Below are 24,121 nucleotides of genomic sequence, written 5' to 3'. Positions count from 1 at the left end.
CCCCGCACCCCGCCCGGCCCCCGGCCCGGCCCTCTCTGGCACCGAAAGCGGGGGGCCCGCCCCCCCCCGGCACCGTGCACGGGACCCCTGCGCACTGCGCTGCAGCCGGATGGGATGGGGAGAAGCCCTTTGCACCCTCTGCGTCTGCCTACAGCGATCTGAGACCACGGACGGGGGTTCACCCCCCAGCACTCCGCTCCCATCACCCCGGGGTCACTTCTGCACAGGGCTCATGGGCATCCCCGCATCCCTGCATTGGGTGCCTCCACATGCTGTGGTCAGCCCCGTCCCACCAAAGCCATGGCCATGGGCTGGCCCCAACCCCATGGGCTCATAACCTGCCCCCCCTGGAGCGAGGGGGCTGCAAGCCCGTAAGGATGATGAGCCCACATCAGCTCTGCAGAATGAGATGGTTACAGGCACATTCAGAAACCAGATTTGGAGCTCAGCAGAAGCCTGCCCAGCAGGGATGCCCTGGCCCAAGGGGATTAAGGGATTGTGGGGCTCAGGGACCGGTGGGAGGGGAGCTGCGGTTCCTGGAAAGGCAGCAAAGCCCTGGACCCTACAAGGGCACCGTGTGGAGCCAGGCAAGCATTGGCTGAGCTGGGCAGGAGGGGGCTGCTGGCAAAAAGGAAGGGAAAAGGTGACATCCCTGCTTGCCTGGCCAAAGGGGTGGCAGGGAGGGAGGGGGCTGCAGAGCCCCCCCTGCCTGCCCTGTCCCACCATGGCTCTGGCTCACTCTGCCCTTGGCTCCGTGTCCTATATCCTCAACTCCAAGCCACATCCCCAGTGAATGCAGGAAAGGGCCTGGGAAGCCTTTTCCCAGCCGTTTATTTGGTGCTTGGATGCAGCACAGCTCCTTGGCTGCCCATGGTGGGTCTGGTCCAGAGTGCAGCTAAAACCTCCTTGCTTACACACCAGGAGCCTCCCACAGCTCCTCTGCCTGGGGCAGTGTGAGAGGGGACCTGCACTGTCCCAGGTTTTACACACATAACCCACCCCCAGCACCTTCCCTGGTCTGGAAGGTCTGGAAGAGCATCCTGCTTGGGAGCACAGCTCCTCAGTCCCTGCACGGACCACTTGAGACAGGATGGGTCCATCTACCCTTGTGGTAAGGGACGTGAGTGAACGGCACACTGTGGCTCCCCAGCCCCTGTGCTGACAGCAGCCCGGGGCCACTCACTGCCCCCAGCCCCACAGAGGAGGCAGCAGGCCCATGTCATCTTCAAAATAAAACTTTATTCGGTAACAAGAACATTGAATCTGCACATCAGTGCACGAGTTCACATTTAAAAACAGCTGAGCACATCGGTCATAAAGTCTTTAGGGGGAAAGGGGACGATCCCAGCCACCAAGGAAGAGCCAGGAGGAGCAGACGGAAGCGCTCCCCGGTTTGCAACTCCACCACCAGCCATCCCCGGGGTGATCCCTATGCACCAGCACGGGCATCACATCTCCATAAAGGAAAATAAAAGGCACTGGCACCTTCTGTGCCAACAGAGATGTCTGCAGCGGGTGGGCTGTTAGCACCTCTGGCAGCACCGCCGCAGGGTGACCCCTCCTGTGCCAGGCCAGCGCCTGCCTCTGTCCCACACCTGCAGGGTTCCGAGGGGTCCCTCCCTTGGGGAGAAGCATGGGGGGGGGTGCATGGAGCTGGGACCAGATTAAGGCAGGATGCACCGTGAGGGGAGCAGGGGACCCGTGGCAGGTATGGCTTCCTCCTGCTGCTGGGCTGGGAGAGCGCTGGGAGCCGGGAGCAGTGCCCCGGTGCCAATGCCCTTTGCTGGCAAAGGGACACGGAGCTAACCCCTGCCCCATCACCTCCTGAGCCCCTCCTGCCACCGCACTGGGACCGTACACCAGGAAAGGCCTGAAAGGGGAAGAGATTTGTACAGGTCATAACTTCTCAAGCAGACCAGACACACACACACACACACACACACACACACACAGCATCGAGTGCAACAGAACAGTGTACAAACCAGGTTCACACACACGCTATCCGCTTGTGCAAGGCTCACAAGTTACAGTACAGCCGGAGCCGGGGCGGGCACGGGGAGGTGATGGCTGAGATATTGTACAGGAGTCAATGTAAACAACGCAGCATCCTCTGTGAGGGCTCTGCAAGACCAAGGAACAGTTGCTTTGTACAAAAATGCCCTTAAAACAACACCTTTCTCCTAAAACCGCTCCATCAGCGAGGCTTGAGCTCCCCATGCTGCTTGGTGGGTCACAAGCACTCAGAGGAAGCAGGAGTGAACCACACCACACATCCATTGGCCATCAGAATGGAGAAGGGACAACTGTCCCTATGTAGAAACCTCTGATGCCAGGGGCTTGGTGGCTTCATTACCCAGAGGCTGGAGAGCTGCATGGGACACATCCCTCCAGCCCCTTCCCCTTTCTGCCATCCAGGTCTGAGCCTCCAGCCCTCCAAAACCTTTCGAGCTCTGCAATGGAAACCACCTTCCCCAACTCCCTCTTCCCAGATTAGAACTACAGCGATGCTGGGACAGAGCTGGGGCCAAGGGGACAGCATCACACCTCCCTGCAGGGGCCTGTGCCCCTTGGCTGCTCTCCCCAGCTGAAGCACGCGGACAGCAGCAGAGTAGAGGAAGGAAGCAGCATTTCTGCTCTGCATGGAAGAGCCTCTCTATAGGGGATTTCTCCTGAGATGGAGCTGGGCAAAGACACCAGATCCTCTTCCTCCTCCTCCCTTCTCAAGGGAACAAGTGACACACAGAGCTTTCCCCTCCCAAGCAGATCCTTGTCACCAGGACATGCAGCCAGCCAAGCACACTGCCCCCTCCAACACAGGGCAGGCCTGGTGGCACCCGGGCCCTTGCAAGGAACAGGCAGACGTGTCTTTGGGGTTGGCAATGGGGGGCAGCAGGGTCTGGTGAGGTTTGTGGGGGAGGCAAAGCCTGGAATTCTCCTTCACAAGATGACATGAGCCACTTGGCCTTTCCTTTCGCCCAGCTCCGAAGCCAGCTGGAGCTGGCCAGGAGAAGCCAAATGTCTTTCCATGTCCCAAAGAAGGATCTGGCCTCCTGGGCCAGGGACTTGGGTGGCTTCTGGTGACCGAAATGGCCTGCAATGATGTGCTACGTGACCCAGGCTGGGCTACTTCGGGCTGTGCTCCAGCAGGGGTGACAGAGCCCAGGCTCCTTGGAAAGGAGGGATGAAGCACATGCTGCGGCTGGAGGAGACACAGTCCCATGCTGTGGGAATGTGGGACAAACCCTGGGAGCTACAGGAGGGAAGAGAGGTGGGATCCTCACCTGTGGAGTTATGGACACCCCTTCCCCAGGGCAGACACATGCTGCTTCCCAATACTCCACAGCACCCCCGTGCCATGCATTCCTCTCCAGCTCAAGCTGAGCTTGCCCCATCAGAGCCTGCAGCATCAGCATCACTCTAGGCACAGCCTTGTCTGCTGCTCCTCCCACATCGTGTCCTCTCCATGCTGGGCTTTCAGCAGCTGGAGCCTTTCTGCAGCTTCTGTCTGCTTTGCTCCTCCTCAGAGGGCAGATCTGGGCTAGAGCCAAGCACCAGCTCACACACAACGTCCTGCCACAGACCTTCCATGGGATTGGAGAGCTCTGGATCCTGTCTGCAAGCATCTTCCTACAGCACACATACACATTGCTGGTCTGCACGGCTGGAAATGAGGAGCTCTGATTCAACCAAACTGCTTGGGAACTATTAAATCTGCAGGTTGGAGCAGACCCTTCAAACACGGGTTCTCCAGGGAAGCAAGAAGCTGCAGAATGGCTCAGAGCAGCCCATGGCTTTCCACATCCAACTGGCACTTCTGAAACCCAGCTTCCAGCAGGAGGGAAAGGGGCAGAGACACTGTCCCCCTCCTGATGGGGGTAATGGGGGTTCACACAGGACTGGAGGAGAAGGGACACATTTGGCAAAGGCTGGCATTGGAGGCTCACTTCTGGAAAGGGGAGACAGGTTCCAATGTCAAACCCGCTCCCATTTCTGGGCAGATTACAATGAACAGCACTGAGTTGGAGTAAGATGGGTTTGTTTTCCAGTTTACAGAATGCAGTCTTGCCCTTCTTAAAAAACAGAAATTCACATGGAAATGACAAAAAAAACCAACCAAAAACAAAACTATAAATAACATATGTACAATTTAGGCAAAAAAACCCCAAAAACAGGAAAAGTAATCCAGAAAAGCTCATCCCTCCAGGTGTTGGGAGTGACAGCAGAGAGGACAAAGCTTTGCATTCAGTAGGGGCAAGGCATCATGTAACAATAGGCTTGGGAGTGCCCAGAAGTGCCCGTGAGCAGAGGGGAGAGGAAAACTCAGGCAGCATGAGACAAGAATGAGGCAGAGGGGAGGCAGCAGGAGAGCAGAGGACAGATGATATGGCCATGAACTTGGAAGGCCCACAGCAGTATTCAAGTAATGGGAGGGTTTAAACCCTAATGAGGTGTTTGTTTTAAAAGAACACTCTGGCTCTGGGGGGGTCTCCTCCTCTCACAATGGTTTGGGGCAGTTGAGAGCTTGGAGTTCATGGAGGAGCTCTGCATGACCTGCACCAGGAGGTGAGCACTCTCTGGGGTGTTTGGAGCCCATCCATCAGGATTTACCCCCATGCTCCCTTTGAGGATGCACCAGCTGAACCGAGCCCAGGGGGTTTGTCCTGTAGCAGCTTTGTGAGTGATCTGCCAGCATCGTGGAGTTCCAGTTTGCAGAAGTAAAAGGCCAAACAAAGGGACCTTGGCACAAAGCCTTCACATTTATGGGGGCTCTGACCCCAACAACTGCCCAGCACCATTTCAAAGCATGGGGAAAATTCAAGTGAGGAGTTCGGATCCGGTTCTAAGCACAACCCCACCTTGCCAAAGCAAGCCAGCATCCACCTTCACGTGACACAAGTGTTCTTTTAAAACAAAGTACAAACAAAAAAAGAGAACATTTGAGGTTATCTGAGTTAAAAAAAACTTGAAAAACCCAAACAGTCCTGCAGTCAGAGTCACACACAGAAGAACCAACCCACACCTACATGCGCCAGGAACAGGAAAATGACAATATATATATATAAAATTAACCAATAAAGTGCATGTTCCTTATATTACACCTGCCCCTTGGGTGAACGCAACGCCACGGGTTGTGTGGAGGAATCCCAGCCGAGGGCTCAGGATCACATTGTGTTGTAGAGGGGATTGGTTGTCCGCTTTTTATCATTGGTCTTTTTGAGCCTCCTCAGAGGGTGAGTTCTGCCGTGCTGCTGCCGTGGGGCAACAGCCAGGCCTCGAGCTGGGGACAAGGAGTCCAGGACCTGTGCCTGGAGCAGTGGAGGACCCTCCTCGGAGCTAGTCCACACTGGATCCATGCTGGAAAACAAGCTCTGCTGGCTGGAGCCGCACTCTTTGGCGTACTGAGCTAGCGGCCTCTCCACAGGCTTGCTCTGGGCAATGCACTCCGTTGTTCTGAGCTGTTCCACAAAATGCTTTGCGGGCTCCGGGGAGGAAAGGTGATGCTTCCCACATGAATCCCTCTCCAACCTCCCCCCGCGAAAGCCTCGACCCAGGGCAACGCAGGTGAGAAGCACCGGGTTGGCATCGGAAGGGGCTGACTCCCTCTCGGATAAGTCATCCTTGGAGAGGTCCAGGCAGTCCAGTTTGGCCAAGGATGCCGAGCGTTTCATGTGGGATGGTGTGGTGAGCCCCGCGTGCCGGATCCGAGCCTCTATCTCCTTCGCTCGCTGCTTGACCAGCCCAGGGCTGTTGCTGCGCTCCTCCATGCTGTGGCTGCTGGAGCTATGGGAGAGGCCGTAACACAGGAAGGAGATGTCCAGAAGGTCCATGTTTTCATCACGTTGGCTGGTGAAGTCCTCACCACTCAGCTGCCTTGAGGTGCTGGCACCGCCCCTACAGAGAGGTCTGTCCCTGAATGGGAGAGCTGCATCTCCCTCCGTGCCACACGGCGTGACCGGCTCATCATCAGTACCTGTGCTCTGCTCAGTGACACCTTCCAGGTGAATTACACAGGGGTGAGAAGAGTGATCTGGGCTGGCTGAAGGTGTGGAGGTCAGCTGGGCAGAGGGAGAAGCAGCACCGAGGTGAGCAGATAACCCACCACCATCCTCACTGGGGCTGCCCACAGTGCAGGTGACCTGCTTGTGTACCGCGTGCTCCAGTGAGAGGTCTACCAGCGTCGGAGCTCGGGGACAGGCTGAGCACAGGGAAGGGTTCAAGTTTTCATCTAAAGAGGGGATGGCTGTGACCAGCCCACCCTGCTCACAGCTTGCATTGGGGCGCTCTGCAGACTTGACCATGGGAGTGTATTCGATGATTTCAATTCTCTTTGGGAGGAGGGAGGGCAGGGCTGGCTCCTCCATCCCATCGAATGAGACCACTGTCCTGCGCTGCTGTGCCAATCCCTCCTGCCCCGGGCTGGGCTCTGCAGGCAAACATTCCTGTGCAGGCAGGTGCCTGCCCACAGGCAGCTCTGCTCCAGGAGGCAGAGGCGGCTCCTCACTGCCTGGAGCCTGTCCTTGGTCACCCTCCGGAGCCAGCTCCAGGGGTGGCTCCTCGCTCTTTCCCCGCAGCAGGAGCTCGGCAGCAGGAGAATCATTCCTGGAGTTCTTGCGGGTGGGTAAGATGCAGACTGGGGATGTGTGCTGGTGCTCCTGCTCCTGCCTCAAGCGCTCCTCAAACTCCAGGGTGGCTCGTCGGACAGAGCCAGGGCACCACTTGGGCTCAGGGTTCACGGAGCTGCGAGGCTCTTGCTGCTCCCCTCCAGAGCTGCTTTCCTCCAGGTCTAATCTACCAGAAGATGACTGCAGGGAGGGGGCAGCTTCTTGCTCAGCTTGCACAGGGTCCTTCTCCTTTTCCTGATGTCCAGCACAGGTTCCTTCGCTCTGTTCCACCCTTTCTGATGCCCAAATCGCCTCCACTGGCAGGTCATGCACCGTGTTCCTCTTTGGCGTCTGGGTGAGGTTGGCTGAACCTTCTTTCTGCTGGGCAGGTCCTGCTCCCTGGTTGATTGACTCGATTTCTGTGATGATCTCCTTCACAGAAATGGCATTTTCCGAGTGGGATCTGGTGAGATGGCCTGTGCTGGGCAGCTCAGGCACCTCCTGCAACACAGAAACAGTGCAATTACAAAGTGGATCAGCTGTGCTGACACACAGCAAATGGCAGCAGCCTAAAGGAAATGGGGGTGCACGTTCCCAAAGGAAAAAGAAGTGCATGTATTAGTGTGTGGGGATAGATTACAAGTGCCATGATGACTAATGAAGCATTATTGTCTCTGGGGGCTGCAAGATATTCCAGGCTGGGTTTTCACCTAGATTGAGGTTCAAGAGCTTCTTGTTAAATTGTCCTGAATTCCAGGGGAATTTAGCTTTTTTAAAAAATAAATAAAAGTCCATTTAACAAAATAAAACTGTTCCTGATGCTTCTAAAGGCAGTTTTGAACTGAAAACTGTGAAATATTCTGCTCATGTAGAGGAGTGAACAGTAGTACAGGATAGAGAATGAAACCTGGTTTCCTGGAAGAAAATGGAAAGGAGGCTCCTGCATCCACATGGATGCTCTTGCCAAATCACTGGAGAGAGTGTTGGCCTGTTGTATTTGGAAGAGTCTTACTGCCTCACATGGAGATGGAAAAGATTCAAGCAATGCAGGGTGGAATTTAAATAAGAGAGGCTCTCAGAAAACAAAGGCCCCAAACATCATCAATCCCTGTGAGAGTCCAGGAGGATGGAAAGCAATTATAAGGGAAAAGTATCTCAATTCAGAGGTTACTAAATTTTGTCAGGATCATATCTCTATCCAGGAGAGAAGTGAGCCATGACACATCTGATCCCATCGCTCTAAGCCTGGACAGGCTCATTCTCTACATGTGCCTTGATTTACTATCCCATTGCTGGTGCTTCCCAGCCAGGGGAAGGTGCAAGTTTTACCCCATTCTTTGGTGGATTTCTCAAGTCAAGATAAATATCCACACTGGTTCAGGACACTGAACCTTGGATTCAAACTATGGGATGCAAACCTCAAAAGTAAGTTTCTCATGAGAACAGCACAGCAGTTCAAGGCTGACTCAGCCAGTGCCCTGCCTCTGCCAGCAAGCAGATGTTAAAAGCACAGGAAAGGCCAAGTATCTAAAAGTGAAGAAGAAGGAAGCAGCTAACAGTGTTTTCCCAATGGGCACCCTGCTCAGTGAGAGTCAGAATTAGGCAATGCCCTGTCCACAGCAAGAGAACCAGGCTTGAGCAGCAGTTTCCTAGGAAAAATGAGCAAGTTATTTTAACCTTTTGCTGTTCTTCATCTGTGGAAGAGTCATCTGATGCCTGAGGAGAGTTTCCAGAGCTGTTCCTTCGAGTATCCGCACCCCCATCCAATGCAGGTGGTACTTCCAGCACAGGCACCCTGGAGACTCCATTCCTTCCACTCCCCTGCTCCTCCATCCTGGAATGGGAGCAAGTGCGTGACCGGCTCTCCTGGGAAAGCTCCACAAATTTCTCCAAAGCACTGAAGAAATCAATCCTGTCTGTACTTAGCTCTGTCACCACAGGCTGGGGATTCTGCTGGAGACCTGGGGAATTCTGATTTGGGGATTGGGGAAAGTCTTTTAAGCACGAAGTGAATTCTTCCATGGGAACCAAGTGCACATTCATATCAGGCTTAAGGGCATCTTTTTCCAGATCGTCCACTGTCAAATCAGGGAACTCTGTTATTTCCAGAGGGTGCTGGAGTTGCATTAAGGCCTCAGAAGCACGGCAGTTATCAGGGGGAACAGAGTCTACACAACATCCTGCTGTACAGCCATTGATGCTGTTCAGGTTCAGCTTGTCCTCCATCTGCTCAGCGTGGAAGTCTCGACATGTAAACTCTAGGTGGATCCTTCTCTCCTTCACACACACCTCCTCCATCATGTTGGCATCCTCTGGGAGCTGCTGCTCCCTGTCTAGCTCAGCTGAGTAGATGGGAGACATGGGCTGCTGGTTGTCATTGGTCTTTGCCTCTGAGATCTGGTCTGCAGAGGTGGTGATCTCCTTTTTGTTCAGCTCCAGCCCAGACTTGCAGATGGGCTCATGATGGTCCGAGAGGTCACTGTCCGAGTGTGAGCGCCACAGTTTATTGTGCCGCTGTTTGCTGCAGGGAGGAAAAGGAAGGAAAACATTGAGTATTGTCTTCATGTACCAGAGCCAGACCCACCTTGTTGTAAGAGGATGAAACCTACATGAAGAATCATGCCAAATACCAGTCACTGACCACAACTGCTTCACTAAAACAGGTCAGGGCCAAACCCACTGCTGGAGGAGTTGATCCAGTAACAAGCCACATTCCCCAGCAGTATTTTATCAGTCTTTTCAACAAACAATGTTTAACTGACTACAGAATTTGGTTCTCCCTCAACCACAAAGCACTTTTTGCTAGCAGGTGAGTGATGACCAAAGAGAGAGGGTCTCTAGTCCTGGATGTGAGTGGATGGTGGACATGGAATGAAGTCTAATTTGCTTTCTGGCTCCATCTTTGAACAGCTTCAGCAATCAATAACTGTGCTCTGGTAGCCAAGAGAGTAGGGTGGAGTGAGAGGATGTGGGTGTGTGTAAAACAGAAGACATCCTCAACAGTCAACAAGCCTGCCTTTCACAGGAAGGAAGCTCAAGAGTTCTCCAGCTCTTGGACAGCCCTCCTAGGAAGGTCTAAGCAGTCACAAAGCCAAACAGCATTGCAACATCTTCCTTATCCCTGCCTGCCAAAAAACTCAGCCCATGCCCCTGGCTTTACAGAGGACAATGGAGGCAAGTTCTGACAGTGAAACCACACCAGCTAGCCATGCCTGCAAGGGCTTGCTGAGTGACCATGGCCAGAGGGCTGTGCTTCCACCGGTTGCCCCTAGGAGGAGAGCAGATACCACAGAAAGGTCTTGGATCAGCAGGAGACCTTGGAAAACCTCTTCAGTCTCTTGCTAGTGCGAGCAGGCGCTCCCAGACACATCCATCGGCTGCAGTAAGTTAATTATCAGATGCCACTGAACTAATTACAATGCACTGGTTTGGTTGTGGGTGCCCAACAGCTAAGGAAAATAATCCACTGCAGATTTGGCCTTCCAACCCCATAATCAGCTACAACCTTCATGTATGACAGAGGTCAGGATCAGGGCCTTTCAGAGAAGAGGAGGATCAAGACTAGAGGCCAAAAGGCATTGCTCTGGGGTGCATGTGCTCTGTCTCTAATGGGTTTTGGATCACAGTCTGACACTGGCAGCAGAACCAGGCTTTTCCATGAGGCAGGTTGTTGCTGAGGCTCTGTATGGGATGCTAAAGGCTTCCCATGTTGCTGCTTATGTAACGTGAAGAGAAACTGTTGATGTTTTCTGAGGGCACTTCCTACCCTGGTGCTTCAGTGCTTACATCCAGCTGCACATCTGATTCTGAAAGTCAAAACTACCCTCACACACGAGCAAACCCAGCTTAGCCGGCACAGCCTTGATCTGAGAATCAAAACACATGCAAACAACCACTGGGAGAGGTGCATTGTATCGGCTTTCCATCTCACACTTCCTTCACTCTCACAACCTGCAAGATGTGCTAAAAGCAGGAGAACAAGAGCCTGCATCCCTTCCTAGAGCCCACTGCCACCTCTTCACCTTCCTGGGCAGCATTCCCAGTGCTGGGGAGAACATCCAAAGGCACAAGGTCTGAGGCAGCACTGGGGCTGTCCAGCTTGTGGAACCTTGGACCAGGGCTGCCCCCCTGGCTGCAGCCAGCTCTCCAGGCTCTGGTATAACATTACTGCTGTTGATTTACAAGTTGCACAAGCAATAGAGGATCCCAAACACTGTTTTCCTGTAACTTATCCATAACTAATAAAAGCAACAGGACTGGCTCAGCCTTTCTGTGGCTATCACCAGATAGATAGGAAGAGACAGTTTAAATAACCCCAGGAAGTATGACAGTCCCAAAGAGCAAAACACGCTTGCTGTTGTAGGTAGGGGGTTTTCATTTTACAGCTGGGAAACATATCCCAGTTGCTATAACCCCATCACAAAACCGTAACCAGATAGCATGAGCACATGGCTGCCCTCACATACCATCCCCCTGAAACTGGAGCAGTCACATGAGTGTGGATCTGTTGGGTTTTTGTTTTTACCTGTCCTGGAATACTGCAGCAATAAACAAGGCAGGCAGAGAGCAGAGGGCAAAGCTCAATAATATAAAGAAAGCAGTGAAGAAAAAAGGCAGTTTGGAGCTGAGAAAGGAACCACATAAACACAGACCCCTTCTGCAGCACAGAGAGGCCATTCCTTGCTTCAGTGAAGCTTCATTTACTACAGGCTTTTCAGTCCTACCCACACAGGTGCAATGCACTGCTCTTGCATTTTTTAAAGCCTCACAAGTCATCCTCTTCGTGCTGTTGTATGGGGACTGGCAGGGTAGGTCAGGAGCAGTGGTGTGCTCAAGTGGGACCAGAGCCACACACCAGATAAATGATGGCAGCAAGAGAAGATTTACCTCCTGAAAGATAAATTACTGGAAGACAGGGGAAGAAAAGTCCTTAACCAAAATGTTTGTAGAGGGTGGCTCTGCAGGTGTGCCACCAGCCACCAGTGTGACATTACCCAAACCAACTGCAGGGCTGAAGATGTGATATACCAGCTGCTACCAGCCAGGGCTCCTCATAGGTGTTCACCAACCTGTTGCAAAGGATGTTGATGTGTTTTTCAGCTCTGAAAAGCTTCTTTTCCTCCATCTGGCCTATCCCAGTGAGATTTGACTGCCCAGTGTGCTCAGTGCTACATAGCACACCACACTGGTCAGGTCACCTCTAGCTCAGAGTTAAGCACTGACCTTTACTAACTGGTGCCAGCGGCACATCTGGTGTCACACAAGGCACCAAAAGCAGGTGTGATGCCTGTCCCCAAGGGTTTCAGTCCAGAAGAGCATAGATATTTCTTGAAATATCTATTCTACTATGATCTATCCTGAGACTGAGTATTACCTGGTTTTTGCAAGAGAATAGTACAGACTCAAAGGGACAAGACCAAGCAGAGGACAGAGGTGATAACTATACCCTAAGGAAAGAATGTGAGCACCTGAGCTGCTGTAAAGAGCAGTATAAAGCAGAAACCTTTCAAGAGCACCATGCAGCTATGAAGTAATTACTCTGGTCAAAACATGCCTAGAGCATGTGGCAGGAGGCTCAACCTGGGTAGTTCTGCTTGCTTCAGATCTGCTCTCTGGCAAAGCACACCAGGATCCTAAACAAAACACCATAATCTGGTGAACACAGAGTATCACTACCTCCTTCCAGCTGATCATGTGAACACATTGCTTAATGCAGCTCACAAGTGGCTTTCTCAGGAACATGCAATATTTGTGTCTTTTGCTAATCAGGTGATAGGCTTGGGCTTACAACACACTTGCCCAGCTCCACACCGGCCTCAGGACTCCATGCAGGAATAAACACCGTTGTTGCAATGCACAGAACATCCTGTCCCCTCCCCTAACACCAACACTTACCGAAGCGATCTAAATAAAACCAGACCAGCTGCTGAGGAGAGGCATGCTCAACAGGGAACTGTAAGGCTGAGATAGAGACAAAGCGAGTTCCCTGCCAAGTGATGTTACAAGCAATAGGAACACCATTTATCTCTGCTGGAGGCTGCACAGCTTTGAAGGCTGCATTCAGATGGTAGATCACAGGATGCTACTCTCCAAAAAAATCAGCCATCCTAGAAGCCAAAGAGCCTCCTAAAAGCCCCTTATTACACCCATTTTCCCAGGCTCAGCTGAGATAAGCCATGAAAACAAAGTGCTGTCTTTCCCAAGACAATGAGGAGCTCATAATGCAGCAAGGGAAGTCCTAATTAAAATAATGGAGTCAATCACTTACGCCTTAACACAGGTAGTCAGGGTCATGCCTTCCACTCACCTGGCCAGCAGGATCCCTTGGTATTCCTCCAGCTGCCGCATAAAGCTGGGGTTGGGCTTGGTGACTGTGCGCCGCTCCTTCACATAATCATACGCCCTGTCCAGGTTCCAGCCGTATTCCTTCATGGCATAGGCGATCACCGTGGATGCCGAGCGGCTCACTCCCATCTTGCAGTGCACCAGGCACTTGGAACCATTTTTCCTGAGGTGGAAGAAAGACAAAAAGAGGATGATTAAATAGAAAACATGGCCCTGAGAAGCTTAAGAAAATAGCAACTTCTTTACCGGAGCATTATCAAACATATTTCCAATGCTGTGGCCACAGTTGGAAGTCTGGGATGTGATCTGATAATCCAATTTACAAACTGGAGCGAGACACACAAAGAAAGTGAACAACAGGGTCTTAATATTCTTAACAGATTTTGTTACAACAGCTCTTCTGAAGCTTTTATGACACATGGACAAGCATCAGTTGTTTGCAGATTCATGAAGACTGCTAAAGACTAGTATGGCACCCTTGAACTTAGCTCCAGTGACCCATGGGTATTAAGCAGCATTCCAAATGAAAAGGGAATCCATATATCACACAAATGTGGCATCACAGTGCTTAAGTACTTAAGGGAATACAATGACACCACCTCAAATAGAGTAAGTCTGAAGCCATAGTCAAACAAGGCAGCTTGTAAAGGCTATGAGAAATTGCAAGCACCAGCTATGGTTAAGAGATTACAGACTCCTGTAATAGTACTAATACTTTAAAGGCAACATATGCCAATCTGGTTTCTGACCAGTTTTCCCTTAGGAAGGCTACTGAATTAACTGGAGACAGCTCATGTAACTGGGACGCAGTTCTCTGCAGTAAAAAGGCCCTACTTTCAGCACCCGCTATCAGATTACTCACTATAACTGACAGCTCAGAGAGCTACACAGGCACTTACTCCTGTTAAAGGGAAGAGTTTACTCTGGAGCTTTACACTACAAGAAATCACTTCCAGACTGTGGGCTTCATCATACAACCTCACAATGCAGGGAACAGCTTAAGTTTGGTTTTGGCTTAGGAGGTTCTGCTTCTCACTTTTGTTAAGCCCTGCTCAATTTGTTACTGCCCTTTCCTCCCTCTAGCACCTCTCCAGATCCATTGCGTTTCCTAAGCAGCAGGCAACCTGTTAGCTCTTCAGTACAGGAATTACCCATTCCACTGTTTGCCTGGACTGCAAGTGGGCAGAAACCCCTCACTAGTCCTACCTGCTCCTTGTACAAGCAACTACAAGAATGAAAATGTGTTGAAGGCAACTCTTAGCCAGAAACTACAAAGTGAAAACGTTTTGATGCAAGAAAAAGTAGTTAGGAAAATCAGTAGGACAATATAAAATAATATACAACTTCTGAATGTGTTTTTTCTGCTCTGAAAAGACTTACTTTGCCTTGGAGATGAATTTGTAGGTGTCATTCCAGTAAGCCAGAAGATCTGTTGCTTCTTCATCATATACCCGAATATTATGGTATTCAAAGAGCCCAGGGAAGAAGTTATCTATTTCACGAGTCACATTCAAGATATACCTCACCCTGCATGGAAACAGGAGCAGATGAAAATGCAGAATGTGCAGAAGACAGCAAGTTCAGAGAGAGATCACAGCTGCCATGCAACACTCCCAGCATTTGAAGTTGCAGTCTTGCACACACCTCCTTGGAAGCCAGGGCTCAATGCAAGGAAGTCACAGCTGATACAGACAAAAGGGTTGGCTGAGCAATTTCCAGCCTAGCCTCTGATAAAAGGGCTTCTGCCCATGCTGGATCGAAACTTCCTTTACAGCATGTCAGGTTGCACACTGCTTGCCCACCTAAGTTAGTGACACTTGTGTCACAGGAGCTCCTGTACAGCCTGTTCAGCTCGTGTTTGGACACTTTCTCAAAGTCCCTTTGTGAATCCCTTCTCCTGCTGCACCAGCAACACAGGAAGATTGAAGATACAAGCTCGTGAGCTACAACATAGCTAAACAAATGCAGAAAGTAACTACTGAGAGATGCAATGGACAATGAGCCACTGGGGAGGCTTTATTTCTCATCCTTAGTTTTCTGGAAAGGAAACTGCTGGGGAAAGCATACAGTATTCATGTACATTACACTGAATGTTTTTAGCCCTGAGGGTTACTCGTAAGATGCTTACAAACTGCACTCACGCTGGGCTACCAGACAGAACAAGAACACTGCAAGGGAGTGACATCCCTTTTCCCTAGCAGGTATGAGAGCGCTGGCAGCCAAACAGGACCTGTCTGACCCAAGGGAACTGGAGCAGACCCTGAATGAAGCGAGGAGAATCCATGTTGCCAGGCTGGTTTTCTGAGGTACAGGTATGGTAGTTATTCACTTCAGCAGTGATTTGTTTTCTTTCCACTAGACTTGGCACAAATAAACCAGGCCCATAAATAATGATTTAATTGCAAAATCTTGTTGCTTAGATCCACCTGGCCTAGAGAAAGGACACACTAAGCTTAAGCCTGAAAGGGCAGGAGACAGGAACCCATCAGTGTTAAGCGTGAGAGCTACAGGACTCCTGGGCCCCACTCAAAGCAACAAATGCTCCTTTTTACATGTTTTCCTTCCTGCTGCAGTCTGGAGGTGCAGACCCCAAAGTGCCTCTGGAATCATGAGACCTCAGTCCAGAATAAAGGGCTGAAGCAGAGGGCACAGAGCCAACCACACAGCATCCAGTGAAGCGATTGTGGCTTTTTGCTACTTATAGCTGTGAGATTGTTGGCTTCCTTTGTTCACCAAGTGGATGTCAGTCAAGGTCAGGGAACAAGACTCTTACTTTAGGGTGCCTGTTTGTGGGATGCAGAGTTTGGAGGAAGCTAGAGCTTGTTTGGATCTGCAAACCCTTTAGTAAGACTCAGGTTACACAGCAGGTATGGAAGAGAGCTTGTTACACAGACAAATGTTGAGGCCAGGCTCTTGCTTTTAAGCTGATAGCCTGAAGCTACTTACCCTCTGTTCTGCAAGTCTTCCAAATTGGAGGCATTCCATTCCGAGCCCTGCAGGGAGAACATGCAAAGGGACATATCAGCCAGAAGGAAAACATGGCCAGACAACTGATGGAGGGAGGGACTATCATCAGTGACCTGGAGGAAGAAGCTGGCCAGCCAAGTACTGGAGAGCAGAGGAGATCTTTTGAGTACATGGGTACACAGAAAGAGTGGTAACAGTGCTAAGGTTCAGCACCTTATCTCACCCCATTAAGCGGATCTACTCTGAGGCAACAAACAGCCCTGCAAAGCAGGAGCCCAGCACCGTACACTGGCACTTCCTGTAAACCACTGACAAACCAACCTCAGCAAAGATGAGAACGCTCCACCCTTTCCCTGGAGGCTGTGCCAGCTCTACCCCACAGCAGACAGACTGCCAGCACCATCCAGATGCTCTTTGTGCATGGAACACCTATCTTACACATCAAAGGCACCAACACAGTAAACTCACTTGGGTTACACCTTGTCTCCCCACAGTTCAAAGCCTGTGTGAGCAGAAATAAACACATTTAACCCTGGCTAGCTAACCCTCTGCAGCACACACAGGGCCTCCAAGCTGCTTACTTCCTGCTCAAACACATAAATCCTGACTGAGGACAAAAGCACTCAGTTAAAGCCTTCCTTCAAAACTTCAGGTGCACAAGCTGTCTGCTTCCCTGCCCTAAAGTAGCTCCTGAATTGAAAGATGGTTCAAATGAATGAGTAAAGAAGAGGGACCCCGGCAGCACTGCCATCACCAGCAGAAGAGCACTGCTCATGGCTGCTCCCATGGCCCAGGCTTCCACACCACCCAAGGTTCAGGCTGAGCCAGCCCTTGGAGCATAATCACTGCCTGCCTGCAAAGCCAGTCAGCCTGGGAATTAGAACATCCCAGTCTTGCAGTGTCCATCCAGAGGATGGGTTGCTGCTTCCCACAGAAAAGCACAGGCACCCTGTGTCTGAGATGGGGGAGCTCCAAGAGCTCTGACTCACAGGCACACAATGGTGCCCACGACAGCACTTCCAGAGAAGACCTGAGAACTCCAGCCCATGTCTGGATGTACACACACAGGAAAGGGCTGTGTTACTATTCTGGTAGCTACTGGGGATAAGTCTGTTGTCTTCTCTTGACACAAAAAGCAGCTCATTCTTCCCAAAGTGAACCACTTCCGAAGAGAAATTTTCATAATGAAGATGCCATTCAAGAATTCAGCACAGATGGAAATCTCAATTTTGAGCAGGATAAAGAGCAAATGTTACATGTCATGGCAGCACACGTTACAGCAGAATCCATTGCCTTCAGCCACAGATCAGGGTAGCTCCAAAGTCCAGAGCTGTGCACAATCTGAAGGATGAGTATGGTGGCTCCTGCTATTCAGGATGTGCCAACAGCTGTATTGTGATCCCTGCTGTATTCACCCTGGCCCCCAGTCTTAGCTAACTTCAAGTTCTCTCTTCCTGCCCAAGGAAGATCACCTTAATTCAGGCCTGGGAAGCACCAGAACAATGCTGCAGTGGTGAAAGCCTTTTCTCCTATCCTTTGATCCACAATTACCAACACCATCAGATCTCTTACTTCCTGCTTAGTTATTTTACCACTCCATAAGTGGGATCCCACAGGGCTCTTGCCTCTACCTGGAAGAAAACAGCTCCATGCCTCACTCTGCCCTGCAGTATAGACGTTCCTGAATTAAGCTGGTGCCCAGCCCCAGCAGCACTGCTCCTCATCACAGAGCTGCTTTGCAGATCCTTCTATTCCACACATTAGCCACAGCTCCTTCAAGCCTTGTTGTAAAGGTCTTGTTCCTATTAAGTACACTCTGAGCCAAGACTCCAAGCCCTGCAGCGCACTGAACTGCCTGTACTGCTTTTGACTAGCACTGTAAGGCTGTGAACAGGTCTTTCTCTCCAGAGAAGACATAGTGTGCAAAAACAAAACCCATTACATTGTAGGTACTTTTAATTTTCCTGGCTGTACCCCACCACAATTTCTTGGGAGCACTCACACTAACATACACCATTGCTTCTGAGCCACAGCACTAAGCTTTAAGGAGACTGGGAGAGGCCCTCTCCATTTGGAAAGCCCAGCAAGTCCAAGAGGAATGGCTTTGTTTTAAGTTGAGCCAACCTCATAGGCTAGACTTCCCAACCCAACCTGTGTCTGTTGCTGCAGGGCTGGGAAATCCAGTAGAATGCTGACTCACCAGAAGGAGGTGCAGTAATTAAACAGGGCCCAGCAGCAATGAAAGGCAACTAAGCCAGCAAAACATTAAGGAAACAAACATTTTGCCTGTTAAGTGACTTATCTTGAGAATTCTTCATTAGGCTCCTCTGTTCCTCCTGGATCACACGAGCTTTCCATGTTACAAGAGCGTGATTCCACCTGAACATTACACAGATCTCGCCAAACAGTTTCCCTCCCTCTTTGCTGTAGATATCCCCTTCCCAAACACACTCCAAGAACTTGCTGTGTGGATACCCTGGACAGTTAAAGCTACAACACTAGTCTTACATCAATGGAAATAGGCCTGAAAAGTAGCTAGAAGTAAGAATTTTTGCCTTCCATCCTCTAGTGTCTCAGAACACCAGGATGAAAGGGACCTCAAGGATCACTGGTCCAACCTTTCTAGGCAAAGCATGACCTAGACTAGTGACAGGGTCTACAGCTTGGCTGGTGTTGTATGGCAAAGTTTAGCATAGCCAAGAAGCCAGACTGCTCTTGTGCAACAGGACTAGTGTCTTGCTTAAGACTATGTGACCCCAGGATCAGCCAATCTCTCCATAAGAGTTCCAGAGTTCCTCCAGAGGCTTCTGTGTCAACCGAGACATAGGGAGATGTGTTCGGCAAGTTTACTTTTTAATTCACTGTAAGACTTACCAGAAAGACATGATCAAATATCTGTGTGGGGCTGTCCATCTGCCCAAGGATCACTATCATTTCATTGTCAATGAACTCTTTGAACTCCCGCAGGTTACACACCATCTGCATCTCCAGCTCGGTGCGTATCTGGGTGGGGAGGAGGAACACAAAGAAGCCATGTGAAGGTTTTGTTCCAGCCTTTCATCATGGCATAAAGCACAGAGCTCTCTGGTTGGCACAACAGCACTTCCAGTGCTGTTCCCTCACCACTCACCTCTTTTGAAGTGATGTTCTCCAAATCTTTCTGCATCATGATCTCCCTTAACTTGGTCTTAATCAGCCGTTCTGTGCGTTCCCGCTCAGTTGGACTGTCAGAAGAAAGCAAGAAGAAAGAGTCACTAGAAGGAGAAACAAGCTGGACTCATGGCACTTTTAAACAGGTATTGTGTAGATTGGGTACTCTGCAGCCTCAGATACTCATGCTACACTTCCCCCAAGCACATTCTCAGCTGGAGGAAATTCAGGTGACTGTAAAGCCCAGTTTAGATTCCCGGTTGTGTATGAAAGAGGCCAACTGAATGCTCCTAATCCATTGTTGTCATCTAGAGAACCTCTGGTATTTGGTAAAATTTAAATTGGGAAGGCTGCATTATACTCTCTGGAGCAATATCTAAGCCTCCCCCTACCTTTCTTGGAAAGGTAACAGCTCTAAAGCTCCTTACATGGAGAGACCAGGGCAGCTAAGCCTCTGTGCATTCCTCCAGCCTCTGCTGCCAGGGGCCTTATCACCAGCTGCAAAAATAGCCTGACTAACACCATGGGAGTTGCTACAGAGCAGCAGCCCAGAGCTGTTTCACCCATCATCCTTAGAAGGGACCCAGCAGTAACATCTCACAGCACCTTTCTGTTTCCCTGGAAGGCTGCCTGGATGGTGACTGCACAGACACTACTCTGCTTTACCAGTGCCCAACTGGTGGTTCACAATAAAGATCATCAATGTTCCTGATTCTCTTAACCTCATGCATTATTTCAGGACTCAATTAAGGGAACGCTGCCTCGATGTCCCCAGGAAATCATTCAACTGCTGCCACAGGGGAAGGGTGGGTGACACAACATTTACATATAATAAGCCAAAAGAGAATATTAACCTGACAACTTGCCAAAACTTCTCAGCCACCCTCCTTGCACATTAAGAAACAATCAAGTGTGAAGACTTGTTCACAGCTGAACAACTGCTCACTGCTCATTATTCACTCACTGAACTCCAACAACAGGAAATCTCGGAGAGCGTAAATCAACCACCAGCACTATAATCTGTGAGAGCAGCTGGGGTCAGTGAAGTCATTTCTTCTACTACAAACTGGGCAACTAAGCTCTCACGCTCAGCATCACATCTGGACACAGGCTACCTTTGAGGTTCTATGGTATCAGTTCCATCAGCAATTACTAATTACAGAGGCTGTAAACCTCGAATGCTGATACAGCTTATAACTTTTGCCTTTCCAAACTGTTCACCTATCTACCTTAGCCACTGTTTTGGACCATATGTCACCAGACATCCAAATGTTTAGTTGGAGACAGCCTAAGAACCTATACATTGTCCTGCTCCACACTTGCAGACTGCACAAATCACAGAAGAACAGTCTTGCTCTTTGTCCCCCTTCTCAGGTGGGTCAGCTGGATGCCTATAAGGATGCTTCGGAGCTCACAGTCTCAAAAGTCCGTACATAGACACTTTACAGCAAAATTAACTGAATAAGGAATAAAAGAAAACACCATGCTGCTCTAAGCATGTGCTCAGACATATGCCAGTGTAAGGGCAAAGTCCAGAGAAACCTATTCCTTTCAGGAGACAAGAGGCCTGGAAACCAGAGGACAAAACCAACAAAGAGGAAAGCCTAGGTACTAGAATACACCTCACCTCTTGCTAGGAACACAGGAATTACCTTGCAGAAGATCTGCAAGCCTAAAAGGCAAGGTAAACAATCAGACTGAAAACAGAAGCTGGAGGAGATGGAAGGGAGCCCCGGAGGGGTAAACTTCCAGTGCTGGTGTCTGCCTAATCAGGGGTCTGCTTATTACTTGGAAGATGAAACCTCTCCTCATTAATACCTAACTAAGAGTAATCTCTTGTGGAAACTTATCCTCATTTGGAGGCTGCAACACTTGACAGCCAAACACTTGGGCTCAGCAGTGTCAGCCCAACTTACACATCTGTGAAGAGGGCAGGTGAATCAGGCCGGTGGGACTGGACATCTTGCATGGCATTCCACTCATTGACTGATGACTGGTCGGAGTTGATATGGCTTTCATAGTAACTGACCCACGTGAGGAAGAGGCTCCCTGGGTAGTAATTGTTGCTCCGTGCCACCTCGCAAGCTTTATGTAAACTCTGCAGAGCAGACCTGGAAAGGGAAAAACACTTGCAGGATTGTAATGCTTTTCCTCAGGCTGGTATCAAGCACAAAGCAGCAGCCAAATCCAGGATGCTGCTCAGGTCCCATCAGTCAGTACAAACCCCAGTGCTACAGGCAACAGCCCCCAGCACTGAGGAGGAGGCTGTCCTGCAAAGGCATGGATAACCAGATGCTTGCATGCCTTAACTGAAGTATGCCAAGACAAGCCTGGGTAGCAGCAAAGGTGCTCACAATTGAGATGGCAGAGGCACCTCTGTTTCCGACTCCAAAAACTGCTACAGCTACCTAAGCCAAAAACCAGCATGCACCGAGTTTGTGTCCGAGCCATAGTGCTCTGACAGCTCCTACTGTGCCATCAGATTCCCTGGACACCCAGGAGTCAGACATGGAGAGCTGCACAACCAAGGGCTTAGGACTTGACTCTATTGAAGTGTTTGGGTGCCCATCCTCTCTCACAAGGGATGTCAGAAGTTTCTTCAGCTGCTCCTGGCAAACAAATCCCCCTCTCCTATTTTTAGCTTGTTTTAAAGCTTTGATTGGGATCAGAAGGATCCAGGTCAAAATCACTTGGGTGACACAGCAGCATGACAGCCTGACAGGCAATGTATTTCTGCAATGCAAAGAAGCTTGAGCCAGAAATACTTTCATGGCCTCTACATTCTTACATGGGCGACCCTAAAAGGAAATTAAAATGCAGGCAGCTTCTCTTTCCTTCTTGCTATCACAATGAACATGGCTCAGTGGAGACACAGACTCCTAAAATATGCACAGTGTGTATTCCCCAAATTTCAAACACATGCTCAAAGCAATTCTACTTCGGAGACATTCAGAGAAGCAGCTCTTCACAAAGAAAGTGACCCTGTTCCTTCCTATCCCCAGCCAAGATGAAAGTGCAGCTGCAGCAGAACTATAAACTCACTGCTCTATACCAGCACTTCCATGTTTTCTTTTTCCTCTAGTATCCAACTTCCTTCCCTGTCTCTGAAGGAGACTTCTGGCTGCTTGAGTAGGTCTCAAGATACCAGTAACACAAAACAGCACCTGAGCTTTAAAAGCTCAAGCAGCCAAAACACCTTGCAAGAAGGATCACTGGGAAGTACTTACCACATTGCTTGCACAGACACCGGCTTGAATATGTGAACCCTGTTATCTGTTGATACGCTGAACCCTCTGCGGAGAAGGGGGAAAAAAGCACAGTAAAAATGTATCCCAAAAGCCACTTATTTGTTATTAACTGATAATTTGTAGCACATCAGAACAGCCAAGGACTAGCCCTCTGCATACACTGCTGAGTTCAGCTAGCAAACGGATCAAAATAGCAGACTAAAAGCTCTACGATAACTCTTTTTAAGCAGCTGCTGTTCAGGAATGAAACTAAGACAGTGAGACAGTGCTGGGCTGTGCTGTTTACCTTGGCAACACAAATTCAGTGCCACAGCTGGGAGCAACAGAGTCCAGCTACAGTGATCCTGGAGCAGCTACCAAGGAAAGAAAAGTCATTCCATGCACTGCACTAGACAGCCTTTGTAACTGGCACAAACAGGAGTCTGCAAGTCAGGTGTCTATTTGGCAGAGAAACATCATTCTTATTTTATGTTCAGCTGAATGCTGCCTGCTGCAGCATGATGGAGGCACATAATAGGATCCCTTTAAGGAGCTTTCACTATACACCCACTCTTCAGGAAAAGCTCCTTTACTCCAGCTTAAACACACACATAAGCCACTGTCTCAGTGCGTGTTTATTCATAGATAAGTCAATTATTGGTGTTCCCTGACACAACCACTGTGATGTAGGGCCTTTGAGCCTACTAACCCCATAGTGGTCAACAACAGGTCTGCTGGACCTGTTAGGACTCTGATCATTTGCATCCTTCCCCATACACTGTCCTGCAAGCTCATACCAGAGACCCTATCCATCCAGAACATACAAAAGACACTCACCCATCCCCATCCAGGTGGATCAAGGTGTCACTCCACAGCGGCAGCACCAAGCCCATTGTACAAGTGCTACTGGAGTGAGAAAGAGAAGGTCAGCCCATCTACTACAGCACCATGCTATTATTCTGATTTCACAGCAATGGTTGTCTACTTTTGCACTTATTAGGAAAAAAATGAAAATCCCACTGCTGCTTCAGGGACAAACAGTGCCAGTGTTGTTCTATAGGGGTCTGGCAAGGATCATTTACCACATAAAGGGTACAGCAATACTCTGTCAAACAAGCTTAAAGTGTTAACATACACCCAAGAGAAGAACAGACAGGATTCAAAGCAGCAAGTTTTGCAGATCAGAGGGGGCTCAGAATCTTCAGTCAGCTCAAGGGTTTTCTTTACAGATTAGCCCCTCTCAGGCTCAAGTGGTTTGGTCCTCACTCTGATTATGCAATCCACAGCTTTGTTTTCTTCTCTGTCCCTCAGTCCCAGCTGCTGGGAACTGGGACCAGTGTAGTGCAACAGCAGGGTGATTAGCAGCAAGGTAGGTCTGCAGTAACAGCTTACTGCCCACTGTTGACTTCTGACTTCTTCACCCTCCTGCACCTCTAGGATGAGCACAACCCACTGAGACAGACACCTCTTGGCAATCCCACTCCTCTCTCAGCTGCTTTGACCTCTTTGCCCTCAGTCACACTCTAACGCTGAGCAAAAAGCCAAGTTAAAAGCAGAAGTCAAGCAAAAAGGAAGTCAAGGAAAAAGGAAGGGGAACCCCAATGCAGCCTGCACCAAGTGGTCAAACAGAAAAGCTGACTCTCATAAAGCTGTAAAGTTGGTCCATAATCAAAACAGCATCTTGAACAACTGGATTCTTTTGTCTCTTGCTCTTATTTGTAGTAGACTGCTCTCAAATTTCCAAAAGCCCTAACACCCCTGTCAGTGCCTGCGGCCCATGAGAAGTGGGGGAAGAGGGTGAGACTCGAAGCTTCAGAGGGTCAGCAGACA

At 49.9% G+C, this 24,121-nt stretch overlaps 1 protein-coding gene across 3 annotated transcripts in view; it reads right to left on the bottom strand.

Moving 5' to 3' along the window:
• Window positions 1-1,219: 1,219 nt before the first annotated feature.
• SSH2 (slingshot protein phosphatase 2) overlaps window positions 1,220-24,121 on the bottom strand; it is a 92,294-nt gene continuing 69,392 nt past the window's right edge. Inside the window, exons 6-15 of one of the 3 annotated variants that reach the window (XM_034068731.1) lie at window positions 23,129-23,194; window positions 22,292-22,357; window positions 20,981-21,175; window positions 19,045-19,138; window positions 18,789-18,917; window positions 15,894-15,940; window positions 14,328-14,474; window positions 12,910-13,110; window positions 8,280-9,123; window positions 1,220-7,103 (exon numbers count right to left, since the gene is read on the bottom strand). In XM_034068731.1, coding sequence (XP_033924622.1) covers window positions 5,163-7,103; window positions 8,280-9,123; window positions 12,910-13,110; window positions 14,328-14,474; window positions 15,894-15,940; window positions 18,789-18,917; window positions 19,045-19,138; window positions 20,981-21,175; window positions 22,292-22,357; window positions 23,129-23,194 — 3,730 coding nt within the window. In that variant the 3' untranslated portion in view covers window positions 1,220-5,162. Of the gene's footprint in view, window positions 7,104-8,279; window positions 9,124-12,909; window positions 13,111-14,327; window positions 14,475-15,893; window positions 15,941-18,788; window positions 18,918-19,044; window positions 19,139-20,980; window positions 21,176-22,291; window positions 22,358-23,128; window positions 23,198-24,121 lie in introns of all 3 variants that reach the window. The other 2 variants (XM_034068730.1, XM_013127439.3) reach the window with 2 other exon arrangements.

The sequence above is a fragment of the Melopsittacus undulatus genome, chromosome 13 (assembly GCF_012275295.1).
Source record: "Melopsittacus undulatus isolate bMelUnd1 chromosome 13, bMelUnd1.mat.Z, whole genome shotgun sequence".
Classification (NCBI taxonomy): Eukaryota; Metazoa; Chordata; class Aves; order Psittaciformes; family Psittaculidae; genus Melopsittacus; species Melopsittacus undulatus.
The sequence above is the reverse complement of the archived record's forward strand: the minus strand, read 5'-3'. Positions and strand labels throughout refer to the sequence as shown.